This window comes from Dermacentor andersoni, chromosome 2 (genome assembly GCF_023375885.2).
Source record: "Dermacentor andersoni chromosome 2, qqDerAnde1_hic_scaffold, whole genome shotgun sequence".
NCBI lineage: Eukaryota > Metazoa > Arthropoda > Arachnida > Ixodida > Ixodidae > Dermacentor > Dermacentor andersoni.
Window position 1 is genome coordinate 28,859,856 of NC_092815.1, and position 24,528 is coordinate 28,884,383.

Below are 24,528 nucleotides of genomic sequence, written 5' to 3' on the forward strand. Positions count from 1 at the left end.
TGTTTAGTGTTTTTTTCTTCCTTCCCGGTCATTTATTTATTTATTCCATTTCAGTATTTCCTTTTTCTTTTTTTTCCGGGGGCACTGGTTTCTGCTGCTCCATCTATTATCCCTTTCAGAGACACGATAGCCCACAACCACCAGCTAAACAAGTAATAGAGGGCTGCTGTGCACGCAGTGACACCGACTGACACACAGCCGTCGACACGTGGCTGACAGACGGCCGTGTCACAGGCCTTGTGCACAGCACTCCTTTATTCTCAATTCTACACCCTCGCCGCTAACACACCTTTGCTCGCTGCTGCACCCACCCACCTTATGCCCTCTCCCCTTTAGAACTACTTCATGTGTATACATACTGTGGCGAGGAATGCATATGTCACCTTGAAGAAGACAAGTCCACTTGTCGAAACGTTAGCTTCTGCTTCCACCTTTTCTTGTTTTGCTCATTGTCTTGAATTTCCATTTCCTGCGTTCCCCGTGTTTTCCCTGAATAACAAGCATGTGCATCATGAATTATTGGACACAGAAATGTTTAAAATTTGCTGGTGATGCTTTACGTGAATGGGCTTTTTGAGGCTACAACTAAACCGTAACATAGATTTATTAATATTGTGTAGTAATACCTAGTTCATTTAAAATATATGTTTTGCTTGCAGCTTGGAATAGGCTTTCTGGTAACAAAAATTCAGAATTATAGGCAAGAGCAACCTGCCACTCCAGTTGTTGGCTTTTGGTGCCAATACATGGCACTACACTTGGGGTTTTTCCACATATATTGCCAGTTATCTTTCGTTGTGAGGCAGTGTATCACTGAGAGTAACTACTAGCTAAAAATTGTTATAAAGTTCACATATTTAAAAAATGCAAAGGCAGAAATGGACCAACATGCATTTGGCAATATAGTGTATGTGCACTTATGTTGGGTAAGGTAAAGAGCATAAACTGTGTTGGATATAAAACAAAAAATGCTGCCACCATTGTGCATCATACTGAAGTGCAGTAATTTCACAGCAGGCTTGCTGGAACTATGGAAGACAATGAAGTCCAGCTATGCAACAGACATTTCCCCACAGTACTGCTATATGTCCTTGGTCACCAAGACAGTGAGGAATAAGGTGATTGTGGTGTGGTTAAAGATCACACAAACTTTTCGAGTCACAACAGTGTAGTATTCATGTAGTTGTGTGGTTGTGGCGAATGTCCAATGCAGGGTCCTTCGTTGTCAGCATTATATAGAACACAAAATGTCCAGTTTATTTTTGCTTCTATGCTTTGAGGACTTATGTACATGACTGGCTTGCTATTTCTCTGCTTCATCTTCAGAGCTGAGGCCACATATTTCATCCTCTTCACCTCCAAATGCCCTCCAAAACTGGATGGCAACCTGTAATGAGAAATGGTGAATCCAGCTGAGCGTACCACAGTAAAACATCAATGATAATCAATGAGCCTACTTCCACTTTTGTTTTAATGCAATTAGCCTTCTTGGGATACTTCACACACTTTCCAGGGTTGATCTGTTTCTGTACATAGCATTTTCTGGCCAAGAGAATTTGATCAATGTGCTGAATGAACTGTATTGGGAACCATTTGGGTCACTGCATATGTGCTGCTCTTCAATGAACTTGTTTCACCGCAACTTCGGTCACTGGGTATGTGCCGTTCTTTACTGACAAAAAAGCCATTTGAAAATTTATACGTTGTTGAGAGGAACCAAACCTGCATCATATATACTTGGATAATCTTGTTTGTTTGTTTGTGTGTGTGTGTGTGTGTGTGTGTGTCTATATATATATATATATATATATATATATATATATATATATATATATATATATATATATATATATATATATATATGTGGCGACGCAACTATCACCTCCAGGGCCAGTGAAGAAGAAGGCTCACGGGCAGGGTGCATGAGAATAGAATGCAATCGAAACCGGTTCAGTGCTAGTTCAGGTCGCAAGCTTCGTTTCCTGTTCTGAGGAACAGAAGGTTCGTGGCCGACAGCTGCTCGCACGGAACAAGGCTTTCTCCTGACTTCTAGAGCTTGGTTTGGTGTTCTATGGACACTCTTCTTAGGCTTCGTGTTGCGGAGTATTGGTCAATTATTGGGCGTTTATTTGTTCTTAGTTTTGTTTAGTATCTTCCTCTCATAATCTGGCTGATCTCATTGCGAGTTCCTAATGTCTCTTTTCCCGGCCAGCAGTCTTTCCTCTGGACGGCTTCCCTTCCCACTAATGATATCCCTATAGAGGCTTTCTTGTGCAGTGGCATTCACAGCATTCCAGTTGCCCTAGTGCGGTCCGGACCAATGGGGGATTCAATCGCATGAGGATTCTAGAGGCAGTTCAAGAGCTGCGGAAAGCTACCCTACACTTCTAAAGCATAACCAATGTCTGAGAATTTGGCAGAAAGGGGCATTCTATGTTGTTCACCGGACTAGACTTGTGTCTCTGACCTTCTAAAGTGTGGAATGTTGGCAAATCATCCGGAGAGCCCTTTTATTTCGGCTCATCTAGCTTGCGTTGAATCTAGCTTGTGTCGACATAAATCTGTGTGCTTCCGAGGTGCTGCAGATGTTTTCCACAGCCGGTGCCATTTCTGTTTACCTATGTTCACGAGTTTCCGAGAATCAGAGTCGGTCATTATCACTTTTACAAGCACAGCTAGGCCATCAGAGAACAAGGCATGGCCTTTAATACACGGGGTTTAAGCACTTTCTCCCCACCTACTGCAATGCGTTCAGTGTTGGCGATATGGCCATTGCATTAACAGATGTAGATCAGATCTTCGGTTATACATTTGTGGTGAAGGCCACTACGCAAAGATGTGTTCCCTCTCAGAGTGAGCGATGCTGTTTGCGCAAAGGTTTCTACTCTGCGGACTGTTTGAAATGTCCTGTGAGAGACCAAGAGCTTCAATTCCTACATGTTATAGAATGCAAGCGATGTTCGCATTGTGAGGCTCGGACTATTAGAGAAGCCATGTGGGTATGCTGAAGTTGCTGCACGTCACTCAAAAGCTATGGATGCATCTATTGTTGATGTTGTAGGTGCTGCCGTGAAAAAAGCTATGGCAAAAGCCTGTGACAGTCTTTTTTCCGAACCTTTCAGAGACCATTAGGCATCTTTTAACTGTTCAGATGTCACAACTTTTGCAGGTTGCTCCGAGACCAAGTGTTGTTTCTGGGATTACAGTTTCTCATGAGAATATAGACAAAGACCTATAGGCAGAGGCCTTGCCCCACAGTGCTGACAACACAACCTTCTGTATCTCGTGTAGAACGTGAGGGTGGTAACAGCTGCGAGCCCAGTTCAGAAAATATTGAGAACATGGATTTGGATGCTCGAACGTGTAAACATCGTGCTTCTCCATACTCTCCGAGGACTACTATCCTTCATAAACAAAAGGCTAAAATGAGTCAAAATGACAACCTATCAAAGGGTCATTTCCTAAAAGATAGCACTCTACAGACGGCATTTAATACTGCCGGTATATAATCAACATAGGGACCTTAAAGGTGCTGCAGTGGAACTGTCATTCCATTTTTTCTGCAGCCATTGATTTGTTACATCTTTGTGAAGAACTTCCCCTGATTTGATTATTTTGCAAGAAACATGGTTATCTACAGAAAGGCGTTGTCATCTAAAGAACTATTGCACTTTTCGTCTGGATTGCCCTTCTCGTAATGGAGGGGGTTTAGCATTTTTTATCTCATTGAAAATTTGTCATAGAGCTAAGGTTAGTCCCCAGTCATTCTCTGCAAAAAGTGAGATTCTAGCATGAGACATACTGCTAGCTGGATGTGTCCCATTTTTGATATTCAATGTTTATTTTCCTACAGAAGTTATGAATACAGGTTCTCTTGATGCCACGGTTGCAGCATGCAGAAAAGATATAATCATGGCTGGTGATTTCAATTCTCGCCATGTATCGTGAAGCAACCAGTCCGATTCTTGTGGCAAATTGGTAAATTAGACTTTGTCAAATGACCTTAATTGTGTAAATTTGAGAACCACAGCTTATGCATCCAGAAAATCGCGTTCGGTAATAGACCCAACTTTTGCCAATTCGGGTCGTGTAATTTTGTCCTGGTCTGCTATCACCTCGGCCACAAACAGCGACCATCTTCCAATAATTTTTTAGATTGTGTGCCAAATTTATTTGGTCAATAAACATGTCCGCACCTGTGTTAATTATAGCAAATTTCAAGTATCATTGTGGTCAGTTTCAAATAAACAGGAAGGACTAAGTGACGGAGTAAAGGTACCTAATTTGTGCCACGTGATAAGTGACGGCTATAAAAAATCCAGATTCAGTATGGAGTGAACTAAAGGTGGTACTTATTTCCCCTGGTGGAATCCTCACTGTGACTGCAAATATAGAAGGAAGGCAGCGCAGAGAAAGTTACTGTATAACCAATACCCACACATTTGGAATGACTATAAATTTGTTGCAGCTACATTCAGGCAGACAGTTGACAAATGAAAACCAAACTTGTAACACTAAACATTACAGCTATCTTTCACAGTCTAGTAACTAAAAAGCCCTGTTTAGGTTTCTATGGTCCAAGATATTGTTTTAGCACAAACAAATGTAGATTCTGCTAGTTTAACTTCCACAGCATTGGTACAGTCACTAGAGGAGATTGCAAAAGGCTTACAGAGTCGATTATGTCACTTCTAACCTATCGTATGCTGGCAGCTGAACAAGCTGATGAATTCACAGCAGTCACATTAGAAGAATAAATGAAAGAGGTAAAGTCGCTGCCAGTTTCAGCTTCAGGTCCTGATGGCATAACTACAGCAATGACAAAAACAATATCCGAATTGCCTCCCCAAAATTTGCTTAAACTTAAATTTTCCCATTAATTCTGGATGAATCCATGCATGGATTCATCTAGATTAGAAAAGTGCCTAAGTAATTCCGCTACCTAAAAAGCAGGGCAATGTACATACAATAGGTAACATCAGGCCTATTTCTCTGACTTCAATTCTTGCAAAGGTGATCGAGAGAATATTGCATGGTCATATCAAAAGGTAGATAGGCAACAACCAAATATTAGGTGACTCTCAAATAGGATTCAGGCCTGGGTGCTCAATTTGGTACCCTCATATTAACTTGGAGAGTCGAATTCAACTCACTCGCCGCAACAACCAGTACGCAGCCTTAATGACATTATATATTGCAAAGGTGTATGACAGTATTGAGCACACCATCTTGATCAGCAGACTGGAAAGTGTGAATCTCCCACAGTATATAATTCTATGGATTTATAATTTCCTAAGCGAATGTACATTTTATTGCTATCAAAATGGTGTTTCTTCTCAATGCTACAAACAGACAAGGGGTGTTCCTCCAAGCGCAGTACTCTCCCCCGTTTTATTTAATCTTTTACTAAGTCATATTCCAACACACCATGATGTGCCGGTATACGTATACACTGATGATATCGTATCTTTTTCTGCATAAAATGATATACATAGCCTTTATAAAGCATTGCAGTTGTATTTCAATCAGGTTGAAATGTGACTTAAAGGAATACAAATGTTGCTAAACGTCAACAAAAGTGCACTCATTGTTTTTCCCTTAACTTTTCCTATCCGGATAACACTAACGTATAATCAGGAGATAATTCCACAGGTAGAATCATTAAAATATCTTGGAATGATTTATACAGAAAAGCTTAAATGGTGGACACACACAGAATACATCGTATCTAAAGCTGTTGGTGCTGTTGTTCATACATGCTGTTGGTCTATTACAAAGAGTTGGCAACAGTCGTTTTGGAATGCGCAGGGAGATTCTGCTCACGATTTATGGTACGTAAGTCTTATAAGTCTATTGTAAGTTTTCCTATTGTAACTTCCGACTACCGCAACCGAGCATTCGACATAGCTCAGTAAAATAATCCAGCAGGCAGCTAGGCTACGTTGTCGCCGAAAAGTACGGCCCAGAGAGCCCTACATGCCTAAGAGATCCTGGGTTACTGACTGGGCTACTATTGCTGGGCTACCACATGACTAAGCGAGGGTTAAAGGGCTAAAGATAATTCAATGTAGCATGAGTGCACACAGCACACGCATGTTACGTCACATAGACGAGAACAACAGCATCTATAGTTCAACCAATGGTTCAATGCACTGGCACTGCCAATATAAGCAGACGTGGCCAACGCTCTCCAACGTGCCCGGCATCAAGAAATGTTCACCCGCATGCTAATAATGTCGGAATATAAATGTGCCTTTAACGGTTGCATCACTGGTGCTTGGTCGCTCAGTCTCGCCATCGATGGCGCGCCAGCTGGGTCGTCTGTGCATGCGCTTCAGCACAAGCAAAAGGCTGAATCCAATCATCCAGCAGATATAGCTAGCTGGCAGACTGCGAAATCTCGAGCAAATGCAAAGTTGCCTACTGAAACAGCAGAACAAAGGGTGGCCAGATTAGAGCGTTATAGAGAAGCTTGCCAAGTGTGGAAGTGTGCCAAGGTCAAAGCTACTGCAACCGCCACCGTCATTTAGCAACAGGAACAATAAGCAGAAGGAGACCAAGCCATGGATACAAGCAATGGCACCCACAACAAACACTTGACGAACCACACCCTTCGGCTGACAGCGAGCTCGACTGCGATGGCCAGGTTTCACCGCGGCTTCACAGACAATCCGTTCGGCAGTGTGTGTAACGTGTGTGGAAGAATGTGGCCTAACTTTAATGAAACACTGTGTGCATAGTCTTTGCAAAACCAAGCCAAACAGACCTTTCGCTCATGATAACTAGGTTTACAAAAGTTAAACTTCAGCCAATATTTTTTCACTAAGTACTAAATGAGTATCACCATCACGGTATGAAGCCCCTATCCAATCAGTTCGCAACAAGTACTTCTTCTTCCTTTCTTTTTTTCACCCAGTTGAAAACAAGGTCAAATTGCAAGATGATTTAGTGCCAAAGGTCACACCACAAAAATTGGATGTGATTATCTGTTATATCACAAAGTGACTAATGCAGGTGCCAGTAAGGCTGGCTCACACAAATCCTGGTCCATCAAGATTACTGCAAGATCACTTTCAGCAGACTTCTAAACTAATATTTAGGCAGAACTATGCTTATGGCAATTCAAAGTGGCACAAGAAAGGTACGCAACTGACATCTGCAGGTAATATTCATGTGAGACAGCAGTTGCTCTGAACAGGCCACACTGAAACTTCTTGAGAAGAAAATAAATCTGTAATGGCTACTTATGTCTCTGGGAACTACAGCTGCTTAACCAACATAAGTTTCAAAGATAAAAATGTGCTGCTTTCACTTGGTACTTGAAGGCAGCTAATTCTTACTTTTTCTGCAAACTTCTTCCGCTCCTCTCCAGAAAGCTTGTCAGCTTGAACTGTGGGAAAAATACAGTTTTGACAAAACTGTGTGATTAATTGTATTGCCTCCCTTTTAGCACTTATAGGCATTGAGATGACATTGCACTATATAATTAAAGGTGCATGTCAGCGAATTCATCATACACATTGCACAATGTTGCCAGTTTGCTTGGGTCTCCTACACCTCAAAGAATCAATGGATATATTTCATGCATGTCGCATAAGAACTGGCCATAGCTTTCACGTTGCTTTGGGACATTAAAGGCCAACCGCAACAAAATTTGGACCACATAATAAGCCTAGTATAATATAATAAAGATATAGAAAAACTTATGTGCAAAATTAAATGTTTGAAATACGAGTGGGAGCATTGAAAACAGTTTGCAAAAATAGCCATTTTTGTTGCTGCAACTGAAAAAAAAAAAAAGAAGAAGAAAAGGAAAGACGCTGCCATTACTGCAAGTTTGAAGTGACGCTTAACCTCTGCAATTTTGGAGGCCATGCTGCTGTGTAGCGTAGATACTGCAGCTGCCACGGGGTGCAGTGACAAGCCCTCTACCTATGTGAGACGCTAAACAACCACATCTTTTGATTGGTCTCTGTGTTTCTCTAGGCATGACTACACAAGCAAGCCCAAATGCCCGGCGCCTGCGGCACACGGAATAATGTCGGACGCACTGTGCTGGGACTTACGCCATAGCGACACCACTAGGTGCATGCATCACCTGCTTAGGTGCTGTTTAGAGGCTGCTAACAAAAGGTTACACAATTACCAGCCTTGCAGCTTCAGTGGTATATACTAGACAACTCTTGCCAAAGTGAAATTTTATTGCAGTTGGCCTTTAAACCAAATACATCAAAATTCAATGGAACATGCTTCAGCAGATATATCAGGACATTACAGTCTCTTTGCTCTCCCACACGTGCTTTAAGAGGAAGCTTTAGCTCGGGTGCTCTTATCTAAATATATGTAAAAGGAGAATTCGTTTTTCTTGGCAACCACTGCACCAAATTTGACGAGGTTTGTTGCATTTAAAAGAAAACCTTAAAATCTAGTGACTGTTGGCTTCGAATTTTTGAGTTAGGCCGCCAATTTTTTATTAAAAATTGACAAAAATAAAAAATTTGTGAAAAACGAAACTATCAAGTTTACAACTCTATAACTCAACAACGAAAAATGACAATACAATTTTGTGAATTGCATTTAATAGTAGATCTAAAGCGGACAAAATTTATATGTTACATATGAATATAAAAAAATGTAGTAATAGGAAAATACAACTCTTGCAGAACCCTTGTAACCAACGTAACGAATTCACGTAAGATGCAAAATGACATATCGAATTTGTCCGTTTTGAATGATCTAATGGATGCCGTTTACAGAATCGCGCTATCAGTTCTTGATGCAGAGCTATGAATTTGTAAACATCATGATTCTATTTTTTCACACGATCAAATATTTGAAAATCTTTTTAAGAAAATTCAAGCCCTAAATCGAAATTCCGCTTGCAACAGTCACTAGAATTTAACTTTCTCTTTCAAATGCAACAAATTTCATTAGAATCGGTCCAGGGGTTATCGCAGAAAAAACGTTTTTGCATTTTACATGTATTTGAATAGGCCGCATCGGAGTTGGGCCCGAGCTAAAGCTTCCTCTTAAGATGAGTACACGGAAAAGCCAGAATGGTGCAGCACCTGCTGTAAGCCAAATCTAGTCGGAGCGCTAATGCACAAGCCAAGACCTTGACACAACGACTTAGCGCCAAGTTACTGTGGGACCCTGCATTATTGTGAGCCATTTTCTCTGTAGGCTTTAAAAAATGTGCAGAATGCTTGGCTTAAACCATTGGCATTTTGGGGACCATACTCTCGTATAACCACTTCCAGGAATTTTAAGTGTATCTTAATGATTGGCTAAGCCAGCAGAAGCACAACAGATAGCCGGAGTGCCACAGCATTATTTTTTAGCATCAATATTTTATGCAATAGTTCTGCGGAAGCATACAATGTGGAGACAGACAAAGAACTTTAATTACAAGGTCCTGAGAAGCTCTGCCCTAGGGCAGAGCTGCGGGCCGCTCCCACGTGGGGGCGGGTAGGCCGAGCCTAACCGCCGCATCGTGGGCTCTCTGGACAGCCCAGGTTCTCTCACGTGGAGAGAAGTAATTAATTAAGGGAAAATGAGACATCCACCAAATTGTAGCAATTGCTACAAAAGAAATTCCCATATGGGTTCCTCGAAAGAAAAGCCTCGTAGTCGAAGAAAAATTTGTCCTGGTCCGGCACTCGAACCTGGGACCATCGCCTTTCCTGCAAGGCTTTTCTTTCGAGGAACCAGGCATGTATTCAGGATTTTTTTCTGGGAGGGGGGGGGGGGGGGACAAGGTAACTTTTCTATGCAAATGAGGGGGGTTACCTTTACTAGTAAGAATGTGAATAATGAGCACCATTCGCCATAAAGACACGTAAACTCGCAAAAGAGAAATGAAATAAGGTGTATCTCACAGGTAGACCAGTGAGATACACCTCTCCTTTACTTGGAAAACAAGGAACCACGTCAAATCGACTCGCGCAGGAAAGCACAGGAAGAACACTACCAAGAACAAGTAAACAAGTGAATGTGCAAAATAATGATTACCACAGCAGAATACAACTTAAAAGAACAGCAGTTGGCAGCCAAGGCACAGGGATCGCACGGGGTTTTGTTACTGCACCAGCCAATCACAGAAACAAATAAAATCGTCGCCATGCAGCCTTTTCAAAATGGCGTCATACTTGATAGCTCGGGAGCGTCAGTTGTTCTTGAACAGTATTTTCATCGGTGGAGCCAATGAAGTGTGCAACAGACATGGAAAAAGTGTATGGAGTCTGAGCATTTCACTCTTCAAACGTCCGCGGTACAGTTCCTTTCATTGCTGAGCCTGTTTTACTCATGGAACTTTACTGCCAACTGAAATGAAACCTGACAATAAATAATTGCAGTGAAGCAAGCATTTTATTTCACTTCAATAAAGAATTAGGCTTTTGCCATTCCACTATAATAGGTGAGGGATAACATAAGATTATGCGCTAATAATTTTATTTTTATGATTACCGCCTTATTTGAGTAACAGGAAAAGTTTTAAGTACGACTTATTTGCAGCCTCAAGGAGGAACAGTGCCTGATGGTTATGAGGGTGTGGGCGGGGCTTCACTGCATCCTTAAGTTGTATCTGACGATAATAGCGTTTTTTTAATTAGCTCTGGAAGAATTATAGAAGAATATATATTTGCGAAATAATCACAGTTCTTTCGGATCCCTTGTTTACTGCTCTGCCAAGTACCAAAACCGACTCATATTGTTATTTGGGAAGTTGCGTAATGATGCGTGGCCGCCAGTCCCATACAACCGCATATAGAGTGCAGGACGCTGCGGTTCTAGACGTACTGCGCCCACTGCGGAAGGTTAGAAAAACACCCACATAAGCACATCACAGAAGTGTTATTCAAAACGCATGGAATTATACTCCACTTCTGGCATCGTTTGCTCTACTTCATTTTTAAATAAAAAGATGTTGATCCATAAATGTTTCATAAACAACGGTTAAATTTGTTAATTTTCGCTTTTCCTTCCTGTTTGGCTGTTGCCTTGGCTTTCTCCCTGTGTAGATCGCTTAATTTCTCAACTCTTTGCGACTCTTGTTTCCAGTTGCCAATTTTGCCTGAAAAGTGCTGTACAATTAGGGAAAAACCAGACAAGGTAATGGGTGACAGTCGTATTGCTTATGGGTTTAAAGGTTATTGCAGGGTTTGATGATGGACGCTGTCTCGCATTATTTTATTTTCCACCTTATCTAACTCATATTGCAGGTATATGATTCCGAGGATCTGCCATCATCGTGGCAAGCCGTCACTCGAGGAAATTATGAAGCAAAACGAAAAGTTAAACGCAAGTGGCGCTTCCTCTGGCCGCAACTCGTTCCACAAACATACGAACCAGCAGACCAAGAACTGAATCCCTTTCCTGGTCCCTTGATCGGTCTAAACGAAGAAGGTTGAACTAACGAAGCAACAGCGATGTGCGTGACTGTTGAATAGATGGTGAGAACTGAATGCATCTCGAGTTAATCGCGCGGGCACCAAATCAATTAGAAAACTGGCCTTCACACCCCAGGAGATACCGATAACTACCGCCATCCAAAAGGAGTGAAAACGGCAGCAAAATATTGACCACTGAATAGCTGTCAAGTCTCAACATTGATTTGGCAGCGCTTTAGGAATGTGTGTGAGGAGTGGTGGCGTGGGCTGGGGGGGGGGGCAGGTACGTGCCGGCGAGGAAACCATATAGGTTTCCTTTGTAGCAATAGCTACGATTGGGTGGATGTCTCATTTTTCCTTAATTAATGACTTCTCTCCACCTTGCGGGCTTCTGCAGAACTATTATGTCAAACTCTTGTCTTTGCTTTGAGTTGTTGACAAATTTGACTTCACCCTACCATCTGCTAGCCACCTGGTTAGCTCAGATGGCAGAGCAGCTGCCCCAGAAAGGTGCTGGTCTCAGGTTCTAGTCCCCGACCAGGACGAATTTTTCTTCAACTGCGAGGCTTTTCTTTTCAGGAACCCGTATGGGTTTCCTTTGTACCAACTGCTATGATTGGGTGGATGTCTCATTTTTCCTTAATCAATCAATATTTTACGTTTATGGCACATTTTATTTCATGTGTATTGCACTGCAAAGTAGTGTTATCTTTGTCTAAGGAAGTCAACAGAGTGGGGCAGAAGACAACTCTGGGAACAAGAATCTTTTAATGAGCAGAAAAGGCACTGAAGAATGAACATAGGCAGCAATGGCATTGCCACTTTTAACAACAATATAGACCAATGAGCAGGTGGGAGGATATTGTGGTTTTGGTGGTGCGCCGGACGCTGCTATTAAAATTCTCACTTCAGTTTTTCTTCACTTCATTTTGGCGTCAGATGCTCGGTGTCGTGTAAAGCAAAAGCACGTTACATGAAAGTGAAAGTATCCCTTAAAATTATTGAATATGATACCTCACTCAGGTCAGACAATTGCATGTGTACCTTTGTTGTGCTGTCTAGTTGAACAGTGACCTTTTAAGAGGAATGTGCCAAGTACCCCGGGAATAAATTATTTTGGATTATAAGAGCAAAGTGATCTCTTTAGGTGGCACAATGGCTTCCACTCATGCTGACACTGATAGCTAACGAGTAACGGTACCTTTCATATCCTTAAACTTGGCAAACAGTTCCTCAAAGCTTGCATCTTCACCGTCGGTGGCCATGGCTTCTGAGAAAAGCTTCAGATCTGCGCTGGCTGAAATGGCAAAAAAAGGCTCAGTCAGATTTACTTACAAAGCTTAAAAAAATAAACCAAGAGGAAAAGAAAGGTGCACCTTCTCCACCATCCCCTGCAGATAATCTTGAATGTTGGTTGCCTGATCTGCTTGGCCCTGGAACTTCACCTGAGTAGCAAGGTAAGTCACTGAGCAACAAATAGACACAATGCAGCAGAATTAGCTCTTTTTTTCTGGTAACAACCACAATGAAGTTATTAGTGCAATGACACAATGGCACAAAAATTATCACTTTAATTAATGCCGTAGAAAGCTAATGGGAATGGAGAGCCCAACCTTCACTCTCTCAGCCTACTTCAAGAGGAAGCTTTAGCTCGGGGGCTCCTGAATACATAGGAATGGAGAAATCGTTTTAGCAACCACTGCACCAAATTTGACGAGGTTTGTTGCACTTAAAAGAAAATGTTAAAATCTAGCAACAGTTGCAAGCAAACTTTTTATCTATGCCAGTGATTTTTTAATAAAAAATTGTTTAAAATCTCAAAATCTTAGAAAGCGAGACAATGAAGTTTATATTTATAACTCAGCAATGCAAAAGATATCACAATTCTGTAAACTTCACCTGATGGTACATCTAAAGTGGATAAAATTGATGTATAAATTTATATTTTACGTGAATCAGTTGCAATGTTTGAAAGGGTTCTGCAAAAGTCATACTTACATATTAGTGGTATACCTGTGAGCGACACATAATACATCAATTATGTCCGCTTAAGACGCTGTAACGTATGCAGTTCACAGAATTGCAATACGTGTTCGTGATGCAAGTTACGAGTTCGGAAACATTGAGCTTGAATATTTTTTTAGACTTACCAATTTTTGGAGATGATTGTAAAATGTTCACAGCCTAAATCAATATTCTGCTTACAACAGTCACTAAAATTTACCTTTCTCTCTTAAATGCAACAAATATAATTGGTCTAGTGGTTGCTTCATAAAGGCAGTTCGGCATTTTACATGTATAGGCGGCATTGGAGCTGGCCCAAAGTTAAAGCTTCTGCTTAACAATGGTCACCATACAGGTTACAGAATGCTTGAGCCCTTAAGGCTAAACCCCATGAGAGCAATGTTGTATGCGATGACTTCGAGTGACGAAACAGGCCGTCACTTGAACAGATCGCTGGTCGCCCGGAAGTGCTATGAGCAACTAGCCAATAGGGCGAAGCTGGAACTGGATGTACATCGCTCAAGTACTATCGATTGTCGCATGGAACGAGCAAACAATTGAATTTTTATAGTGCAAGGATAAGAACCTACTGCAAGACCTTCAGAAATATGTTATGCTGCGTTTTAGAGTAAAACACATCAGCTTAAATTAATAAAGCATGCGTCAGGCCAGTTACGACGCGTATTTGCCGCCATCATACTGACAACACCGAGGAGACGTTGCTCAAAGCCGTTGCTCGGATGGGGTACAATTTGTAGGCGAAGAGCGAAAACGACAGCCATCTCCATTGCGTCACTTGTCACTGTTACGCGCAAGGTCGCTTGCATGGGGTTTATACTTCAATTTGATGAAAAATGCACAATGGTTGCTTCAGTAAGAAGTTTGCTGTAATGTACACATTTCATCTACTAAAGAGGTTCATTTTACATGTGCCATAACAGAAACTCATACTGCATGTGCTGAAGCAATCGATATTGATCCCCCTCCCTGGTTTCCAGAGGTCAACAATGCAGAAGTTACTCTTCACACACACACACACACACACACACACACACACACACACACACACACACACACAAAAAAGCGATTAGGGAGCCTTTTCAATCTTCATCAAAGTAACATAAGTGCTTAAAGGTCAGGAATAGAGTCAGAAGAGTCGCGAAAAGGCCCTTGGGCTAACATTGCATACAACATAATGTTGATGCTAATTACATTGCACTCCGCAAACAACCATATAAAGCAGAGTCAGAGTTAGAAGGGGTTTTATTTAGGCATTAAATGAATTACCAAATTTGCATATACAGAAGGAGGTCCCATAGACGGAGACTGAATCGGGACCTCATATGGTAGTGAATGTAGAAAAATTAAAGCCGCAAACAGTAGTAGCGAACAGATACAATAAGATACAACGTAGGCAAAGCAAAGAAGAACAAAAAAAACAGCAGTAGCGAAATGAAACAATAAAATACATTGCAGGCAAAAAAAAAAAGAAACAAAGAGCAGCAGACAAGAGAACCAAAAGCCACAATTAGACAAGGTAAGAAAAAAAAATGTAATTCAACTCTCCTAAGCAGCTGTCGGATGGTTACAGCGTGAAAAATAAAAAACAAATGAAAAAGAAATAAAAACATAAAGAAGTCGCATCTATGTTCAAATATGAAAAAGAACCCCTGATGAGATGCTTTATCGAAAAAAGGTGGACAGGTAGGTATGATAGGGAGCGGGACAGAAAAAGAAGTAACCACAATTATGCAGGATATGGAATGGGTGTGAGGAAATTTTTCAGTTCTTTTTTGAATTTGCCAATTGATTTATTTATTTTATTTTTATTTATTTATACAAGTACGTGCAGCACCACAAGGGCATTATTCCAGGGGGGGGACAAATTGAAGAAAGATGAACATGTGACAAAAACTTGAAACAGCTAAGCACAGGTGGTAAAAGTAACAAAATACTTAACATCGATGAGTCATCTCGATGGCAAAATGGCCTTCAGTGAAATGCGGTACAAAATTGCAAGACAGAAATGGAAAGGGTACACTATCGCATGAAGTGCAATGCCAGCCAAATGATATAAAGAAAACGGGATGATATACTATGACAGACTGCGCAACAATAAAGACAGAAACTCTGAAAACGTTTTACATTCACTAATGCTCCTGGGAAGCCTATTCCAGTGTACGGAAGCATGCGGAAAAAATGAATTACGGTAGACATCAGTACGACAGCGCATTTCAAGAACTTTCAGCTCGTGATCACATCGTTTAGAGATGAAGTGGGGAGGGAAAATGTACAAGTTCTTATTTATTCCTGTGAGATCAGAGTAGATTCGGAAAAAAAGTTCTAATTTTGCAGTTAATCGGCGGTGTGCTAGTGTTTTCTAACCAAGGTTCTCTTTAACTAATGTAATACTGAAGTTATAATTACCAGAAACAAATCTTGCAGCGCGGTTTTGGACGCGTTGAAGCTTTTCTATAAGTTTAGAGCTTTGAGGGTACCATACCTGGCAAGCGTATTCGAGTACCGGACGAACATTTGTTATGTAAAGCAGTTCTTTTACTTTCTGGGAGGCGTTATAAAAATTACGTCTAACAAGGTTTAGCATACGAGATGATTTTAAGGTTAAGTATTCAATATGTCTGTTCCATGTTAAATTTTCTGAAAAATAGACCCCGAGGTATTTGTAGTGTTGGACCTTTTCAAGAAGTAGTCCGTCCAATTTATACACTGATCTCACAGGAAAGCATTTGAAGAGATTTTGATTGCCAGTGGTATGGTTTTCTAGAGGCAGATTCCGGTGAAGTGTGCCATTTGTTTGCCATAGATGATATGAATTGAAGTTAAAATAAAATTCTCATTATATGCAAACCTTGTCAAGTTAGTATTCACTAGGTTGGATTGAGGGATGATGCACAGAGAAACCTGATTGCTGATTTCCTTGAATAATAAATATACCTAGTTTGTATTTGAAGGTGTTGTCAACTGTTAGGATGTTGTTGGCATGTAAGAGTGCTTTCGCGTCACTGCGATAGGGATTACGAGTAAGTATTGTAATGGATTGGTTTTGTAGAGTTTGAAGGGAGACAAGATGGCTGCTTAGGTATTGAACCAAGATGTGATACAGTAATTAATATGGGAATGAATAAAAGCATAGTATATGAAAGTAATGTAGGCTGTGAAAATATATCACAGGATTGAAATATGTCACACGATTGAATTAAAACACATATGCTGTAAGCCATTTTTCTTTGCAGGTAAGCAACATGTGAGTGAAATTTCAAGTGACGGTCCAGTTGAATTCCCAAAAATGTAGCCTCTTCCTCTGCTTCAATTGCAAATTGATTTAAAAATACTGGCAGGATATAATTATGTACATGTTGGTGAGAGCAAAAGACAACGAACCTTGTTTTATTAGGGTTAATTGGCAATTTATTATGGAACCACCAAGCTGCCAAGCTTGCCAGGTCATTATTTAGTTTGTGTTTCAGAGATTGGAAGCATTTATCAGTGTTAACAACTGTTATGTCATCTGCATAAAGTAAGCAGTCTGAAGTAGTAAGAGAAGTTGGAAAATCATTTATATAAATTATGAAAAGAAGTGGGCCAAGAATAGAACCTTGGGGCACTCCTACATTTGTTACTTTAGGTCTAGATTTATAACCCAACAAACTAACAACCTGACTTCTGTTGAGTAAGTAACTTTTTATTAATGAGACCATGGGACCAGTTATGCTTACTGCATCAAGCTTCATAAAAAGAATGTGGTAGTTGACAGTGTTGAATACTTTGGTGAAATCTACAAATGCAGAACCTACGTAGTAGTCCCCATCAATTGCTTTCTACAGCTTTTCGGTTAAAGATAACAAAGCGAGGTCAGTGAATATACTTCATGAAAACCAAATTGGGAAGGTGATAGAATCTGAAATTTATTGAGATATTTTGTAAGGCAAATTTCAAGTAATTTTTAGAACATTTTGCTGAAGAAAGGTAGTATGCAAATGGGTCGATAGTTGGGTATTCGCATGCAGTCACCTTTTTTAAAAACGGGAACGACTTCACCACTTTTCGTTTCTACAGGAAAGATGACAGATTTGAAAGCAAGGTTGATAATGGTTGCCAGAATATCAGAAACAGCATGTGCAATCATGTTTATGTGGGTGGGCTGAATACCATCAAGACCAGCAGTTGTTTTCAGGTTGTGAATCACATCATAAACTCCATGAGATGTTGTCAGAAATGAGAAGAAAGATTGTGGCAAACGAGAAAGGGGAAGATGATAGCCAGCACTGGGGATGACATCAGTGTGAAAAAAGTATTTACTGAAGGCCTCAGCTATCTCTAACGGTGTGTCATACATATTGTTGTTATACTGAATAGTAGTCATGCTAGACTGCCTTTCGTTCCTGTTCAGGAATGAGTTAATGATTTCCCATTTTTTCTTAACATTTGAGCCAGCATCTTCAATTTTTCACTCATAATACATCTTTCTTGCATTTTTTAAGTTGTAATGTAAGAGTAGTGCAAAACTTTTTGTAATACGCAAGTAGTTTTAAATTAAAAGGCTTCCACTTCACTTTTCTATAAAGGTTCTCTGGCTCTCAGCTCTTTCAATAATTTTTCAGTAATCCAAGGGTTTTGAGGACTAGCATATACTTTTTTACATTTACTAACCTGCGTATGACTTTCAATGAGAGAGAAAAAAATGGACAAAAACACTGAATAGGCAATTTGTGGATCATCTAAGGGTATTGCTGACGACCAGTCAGTGTGCATAACAGCATCATTGAACAATTCCTTGTCTAAAACATCAGAACTTGAATGAACTTGAAAACATGCCCGGTGAAGGATTTGAAGGCTAGAGTAGCATTAAAGTTAAAGCACAATAAAATCGGGTAACGATCAGTGATGTCGACGTTAAGAACTCCTGCATCCAGTGCTGGCGATAGATTATAAAGTGCATGATCAATTAGGGTGCTTCCACCATTAATGCAGCGAGTGGGGAGGGAGATTAAACATTCTTATTCAAAACTCTGAAAGACACTGGAATATTTCAGAGAATTACGGGAAGAGAGGTCAAGTAAATTAAAGATGAAATGACCCATAATCACTACATTTGTGTGATCAAGAGCTAATGTATGTAATACTTGGTGGAGTGCTTTGCAGAAATTAATAACCGACAAGGATGGGGAACGATAAATGCATCCAAAGATGACGCTCTTGTCGTCTAGTTTAAGAAAATCATGGTTGAATTGCACCCAGCCACTTTCACAGTCAGTTACATTTAACTCAATGTCATGTTGTCGTTCATAGTATGTGTTAGAATTGATGTAAATAGCTACACCTCCATGATTGCTGCTTGCTGTATGCGAATATTCAGACTTGCATGAAAGGAGACAAAACAGATTTTGTGTCGTAGTCACAAAGCCAGGTTTTAAATATACTGATAAATGAAAAAGGATTGTCAAGAACCGAGAGATGCTGTATGTCGTTAAAATGTTTACGGATGCTTCTTGTATTAATATGAATAACCAAGCTAGAGACAGGCAAAAGAAAGCTGTTGAGTTGGTCTATTGAGAAGTAGGTAGCCATAAGTGGATGGACTTAATTACAGATGGACTTATTTACAACAGAGGGAGAATTTCAAATTGAATGTGGTCTGCTAACAGATTTTGGATAGGTCAGCTTTGCAATTGATGCGAAGCACCTTGCTCTCTGTAGTGCTTCTGGCTTTGATTTGACAGTTGGCAGTTTATAAGAACTTCCAGTAGTTCGTCTTGTTTAAGGAAAGTGCCTGAGAAAAAAGTGACTTGTTTTTGGGTGTGAGGTGGTTGTTAATGTAGACAGGGCTATTGGCAGCTTCAGACAATCTAATGTCTTCTAGGCACAGCCTAGCCTTCTGAGCCTTGCTCATGAAATCGGCTTTTTTCGTCCAGGAGCAGAAACGAGCAAGCAGATTTTTTGTATCAGCTTTCATGGTCGCAACATGGTGAGCAATGTCAAGATCAGAGGGTGCCAGTTTGCAATCAATCCTATCACCTATTGTCTGCATGACTGCAGCGCAGTCTTTCCCTTCCGTTACCGGGAATGCAAGATGTAGCAAGACGCTAATGTTGTGGTGCCATTTTGGTTGCCACCTGCATGCAAAACCATGCTGAATTTTCCCTAATGTGCAGCATCTCCCCTTAAGCCTACAACGCCAGAAACGACAACCAAGAATGGGCCTAGAACAAAAGGTATCCAATACTTCGTTATCAAAGTAAGATGACACAAATACCAGCATCAAGTGGGAATTAAAGAAGTGAACATACAGGAATAATGAGTTGATCAGTCCATAGTTGGCGACTCTTTCTCTGAAGTGTGTAGGTTTGTTTCCTTATGCAAGGCTCCTTTCACATCTGTCAGTGCTAGCATATGCATCCAAAAGCCACAGTACAGTGTGTGCAGTCCATGAGAAGTGTAGCGCATGCCATGCAAACACAATGTTTCTGGATTTGTCGATACATGCTATACTAAAATTCTGCATTATGTACACTTAAATAGCATCAGCCTTGCATCCTTGTCTATCAGACAACAGCAACCTTGTCTATCAGACACATCATAGCATCAAAGTCATAGTTATGCTTTATGAAACATATCTTTAGGTGCAATCTGAAGAGCATTGCTGAGCTAAACATTGTAACAAACACCCCCTCTTCACAACTACAAGAGGATTTATGGTTCTCCTTGCCTTTCATTTCAAGCTGAGGCCACGGATGTGCATGAAGTGCTTCAATAATCCTTCTGACCCCTGTTGCATCTGAAATTGAGACAGTACATATGGTTATTATTTAGTAGTCTGTGTATTCGTATAATAGTACAGCTGGCTATATGTGTGTAAAACATGACATACCAGCCAAAGTAAAAAAAATTCATCGACCATTGCGATACTCCCTAATGCAAAATTTGAGCGCAGCTTTATGCGTGTTTCCACTTGGCTGGCACGGACAATCTTTCTTGTGTGGCACATTGCAAACAGAGAGATGTTTGGTGCAACTGCCTCGCTAATCGGGAGATCATGAGAGGCACGTGTGGGTGACGCGTGTGCGCGATTCATAGCCGCTGCTGCAGACAAACCTTCGCTCATGCAGCGCTTTCTTTCCATATAGACGACACGCACTACTCTGGCGCCATCTCATAGCCATTGTCACTGCAAAGGCCATCTTGCACAGCACTGCACTTTTCTCCTCATGCTTTTGCCAAACCCTCCTCTTGCGCTTTCTGCCTCATGGTTCTGTTGCACCCTCCTTCCCTGCTTTCCTCCTCCCACTCTCTTCGCTATCGCTTTCATCTCTTGCTGCGCTCCGCATTCGCCTTCATCCTTCGCTGTGCCCGTTTGCTCAGTTACCTTGATTTACAGCGGTGGCTTAGCAGCTAGCATATTTTGCTGCTGAGTGCAATGTTTCACGCTTGGTTGGGGCAGCTATCTACCAATTGAGGCAGTAAGCAAGGTCACCCATCTACTGACACTTTAGCAACATTAAAGAAAACTAGGCAGCTGTAATTAATTAGACACCCTCCACTGTACCACCTTCCACAGCCATTTAGCAACAATTCTTTTCTTTCATTCTGTTCTATTCTTATATATCACAACACATGCCTGATTCTCCAAACACAGTGGCATATATGTTTGTGAGCCAATGATAATGGGTGAAAGGAATGGGGAAGAAATATAAAGAAACACTACAAAATATGAGCCCTGTAGGAGCCTGCGTGCACTGGAACAAACTAGACAGGTCGAGCTAATTTCTAGGAGCCTAAAAAAGCAGAGATTAGCCACCATTAAAGTAAAAATGCGGGTGATTTCATACTTAACTGTTGTCCATTTTAAAGTGACTGACCAAAACTTTTATATCCCCTTGAACATTGAACAATAAAGCTTTTTTTACCTTCATCTAGTTTCCACACAGTCTTACTGTTGAAATGTTTTCAGTTTTAAGAAATTAGTTACCTTCTTCATCATCCTCTTCACTCGGTTGAGTTTCAATCAACTCACAGCTTCGTTCAACACACCACTCTAATACCTGCTGCCTTGATAGCCCTGAAATGAATAAGCCTATAAACCATCGAGGACAAAACAAAAATTCTAAGGTGGTCTGCATTGTTTTAACAAATTGAGAGTTGATGACAGTACTGTGGATCATAAGGCTACTCATATTGCGAACATGAAGCAGCAGTACGACTACCAAAAAATAGTGCTAGCATGAAATGCATTCTAACTCAATAATTATACATGCTGGATTAGAAAATAATAGGGGTGGGTGAACATTCGAAGTTTCTAATACGAATCAAATGTTACACACTAAATATTCATATTTGTATCCAAAGAGGAACTATTTGGTATTTTTAAGGATTCGAAACTAAAGTTATTTCACAAATACCGACTGTTAAAGTATGGTTACTGTTCTCCATAAGGCTAAACAAAGTATCGCAAATTACCATAAGTGAGATGACAAAAGTGTTAGAAGCAATGCTGAAACAAAATGGGTAACACAAGCTTTCTTTTCAGTTTTGTGGTGGAGGCCTACCTGACAACCGATGATTTTTGCTTGTAGTCAGTCATGTGACACTTTTGGCAGTCTATTCGAGCAGCAGTTTATCGTTTACACTAGAAACTGCGATGCTTTCTTTGCAATGAGCTATTTTGCATGTGTTTACAGCACACAAGTGCTTCGGCAGCTTTTCTTTCTTTTTCTACAACTTCAGATCTTTTTGCGGCAATCGTTTATATAGTCTTTCTGAAAAACTAGTGATACAGCAGTCATTCTTTCTTGGAACGCTTGTTTTGAACCAGGCTCTAAACTTGTCTAGAGGCAACGTGGGCAGTTTTATTTTTAGTGACTAAAACTGATTCTTTTTTACCTGATAGTTACCTTTCATTTTTTTACTAGTCAGTACAGGTGTTATCTACCTTACCCGAAATAAATACTCGTGCTGGAAACATATGCACATGTGTTTCACTATCTGATTTATTTCAATACTCACTGTTCATATTCGATTCATATGTAAAAAGGTTATTTGCCCACCTCTAGAACATAAGTAATAGTCCTAATGTTCTGATGTCACTAATGATAAAAACAAATTTATCTGCCCCCAAAAATTACACCCAAGCTGTAATTAGTGCTTGCCTTGTGGTTCTGCAGCAGAGGGGCAGCGGCCACAAACCAGAAGCACGACGTCACAGTGACATTTTTCTATCCACTTGTCTGCCAGCTCCAAGGTGTCTTTCTGAAGTAATACAGAGGGCAGGTTGTTTGTTATGGTACTAATGTTTGCTTTTCTTTCAATCAAAAGTGACTTTGCATTTGCTTGAACCAGCATGAACAATATACAGAATATGAAGTATACAGGTCTGCTGATGGACACTGCTCATACAGCTTGTAAAATCCAATTTAGCTACATGGGGTTCCATGGCATGCAAGTGAAAAGAGTAGCGCTTGTTCTTACGGTAACCACAGCACCATCATACATTGTATTTGTAACCTTGTTTCTCATTTGCCTTGTTTCTTTAAATTTAAATCGGCTTAAATGGGTCAATGTTTCGCAATCGTCCTGAGACGTTTCATGTCCTGTAAGTCCGACAACAAACTATCCCAGTCTTCCAAGTTAAGAAGTTTCACTGTGTTAATGGCAGGTTCATGTCATTTGTAAGTGTGCATTTGAGTACGCAAGAAAAACAAGGCACATCCCATACCATTAACAGAAACAGCTATTACGCAAACATTCTGGATGCATTTGTTCGCAGCATCGTCGTTGGCCAGCGAGGCTGAGATTTTCCGGAAGACTGGCTTTTCTATTCTATTTTTATTATTCTTTTCTATTTATTCTGTATGATGTGTTTACGGCTGCCCATCTTTGTAACCTGCTAGCGTTCTGTCTCGTTTTCGGGTTACCGCGCGGCGGCTTACTAGGCGAACGAATTTCCCGCTCGCCTCTCATCTACTTCGTTCCTTGTCAGTTGCTATGCGAATTTACGACAGCTTTCGCATTGCGCTGTCGCGCGCAGGCTTCGCGATTAGTCTGTCTACCGCTAGTAAAGTCGCTTATATTCATGTGTCTTCGCCTGTGGTTGCTCCACAAGTGTGCTTATATTACTTATGCCGGGTACTACGTTTTCGCAGTGGTTTAACATATACCTTCGTAGGCCTTGTTTTAAGTTTACCGTGTTGACTACACAACCACAATTCAGTCTCCAGCACAACTAGAAGCAAGGATACCCACCTGGTTTGGGTTGAAAAGTACTATAAGGCCGTGAATGTTTTCGGCACTGTCGTCGTATTCATCTACTGATGTCGACGTCGTGTGCAGGTAGATGGTAGCAGTGTAGTATTTTGTTTCAAATGCCCATGGGAAAGCCTGGACGCCCTGGGAAACATCGACAGGCGAAACCGATGGGGAGTCTACGATTTCTGCGCATAAAACCAAACAAAGCGGTAATTAGGCATACACCCTTGCAATGTTGCATATGTTCACAGATAATTAACGTCTTGAGAAACCCACTGTTACAACGAACCTTTCACAAGACCATCCGTACTGTCATCACAGCAGCTAACGATTAGACATCCGTCCAGTTTTCCGTTCATTGTTACGCCCCGCAGCTAGGTTTCACATTACAAAACCATACGCAACTTTAGTTATTTTTGATAACACGTTTTAGATTACTTTTCGATTTATATCGTAGAGCGCAAACAATAATCACAAAATGATAAAACAGCTTAGATGGCTTCACGGCGATGCAGCAGTAGCATAGCTACGGTAGCATAGCATAGCAAACACAGCGTACTTAGCTTGTCATGACTTGGCAAAGGACCTCAACTTGGCTCGCCACAGCTGCTTTGTGCACAAGAACAGTGCGGCGGAGACGACAGTCAGTTTTAGAAATGTGTTTTTAATTATTGTCACAGTTATAAATGCAATGTACATATATTTTTAAATAAATGTATGCCATTTATTTATGAGCTTATGTTTATTGGCGCTTTATCTCTGAGAATGGCAGCGGCCATGTTTGCAGGGGCGAAAGAAGTGCAAGCAGGGCGCAAGTAACCACCGCAGCTGAGGTCTCTCACGAAGTACTCAAGCGCTTTGGTATTCGACACTT

At 40.8% G+C, this 24,528-nt stretch overlaps 1 protein-coding gene across 3 annotated transcripts; it reads right to left on the reverse strand.

Annotated features, from left to right (window-relative positions):
• Nucleotides 1-1,222: 1,222 nt before the first annotated feature.
• LOC126542509 (alpha- and gamma-adaptin-binding protein p34-like) lies at nt 1,223-24,213 on the reverse strand. Of its 3 annotated transcripts, XM_050189613.3 has the most exons (9): nt 23,944-24,211; nt 23,652-23,839; nt 22,559-22,658; nt 21,382-21,471; nt 20,122-20,190; nt 12,767-12,835; nt 12,592-12,687; nt 7,341-7,390; nt 1,223-1,387 (listed from the first exon to the last, which is right to left on the reverse strand). In XM_050189613.3, the coding sequence occupies exons 1-9, from the start codon at nt 24,011-24,013 to the stop codon at nt 1,304-1,306; spliced, it is 816 nt and encodes a 271-aa protein (XP_050045570.1). In that variant the 5' UTR covers nt 24,014-24,211; the 3' UTR covers nt 1,223-1,303. The 3 variants fall into 3 exon arrangements, with proteins under 3 accessions (XP_050045570.1, XP_054933273.1, XP_054933272.1); XM_055077298.2 differs by lacking the exon at nt 7,341-7,390 and having other exon boundaries at nt 23,944-24,213; XM_055077297.2 differs by lacking the exon at nt 21,382-21,471 and having other exon boundaries at nt 23,944-24,212.
• Between the last annotated feature and the right edge of the window lie 315 nt (nt 24,214-24,528).

Coding starts and splice junctions, on each gene's coding strand:
- LOC126542509 (XM_050189613.3), bottom strand. CDS start 24,013: ATGAACGGAAAACTGGACGGATGTCTAATCGTTAGCTGCTGTGATGAC. Junction 23,840..23,943: donor TACGGATGGTCTTGTGAAAG/GTTCGTTGTAAC, acceptor TTTTATGCGCAG/AAATCGTAGACTCCCCATCG. Junction 22,659..23,651: donor TACTTTTCAACCCAAACCAG/GTGGGTATCCTT, acceptor GTATTACTTCAG/AAAGACACCTTGGAGCTGGC.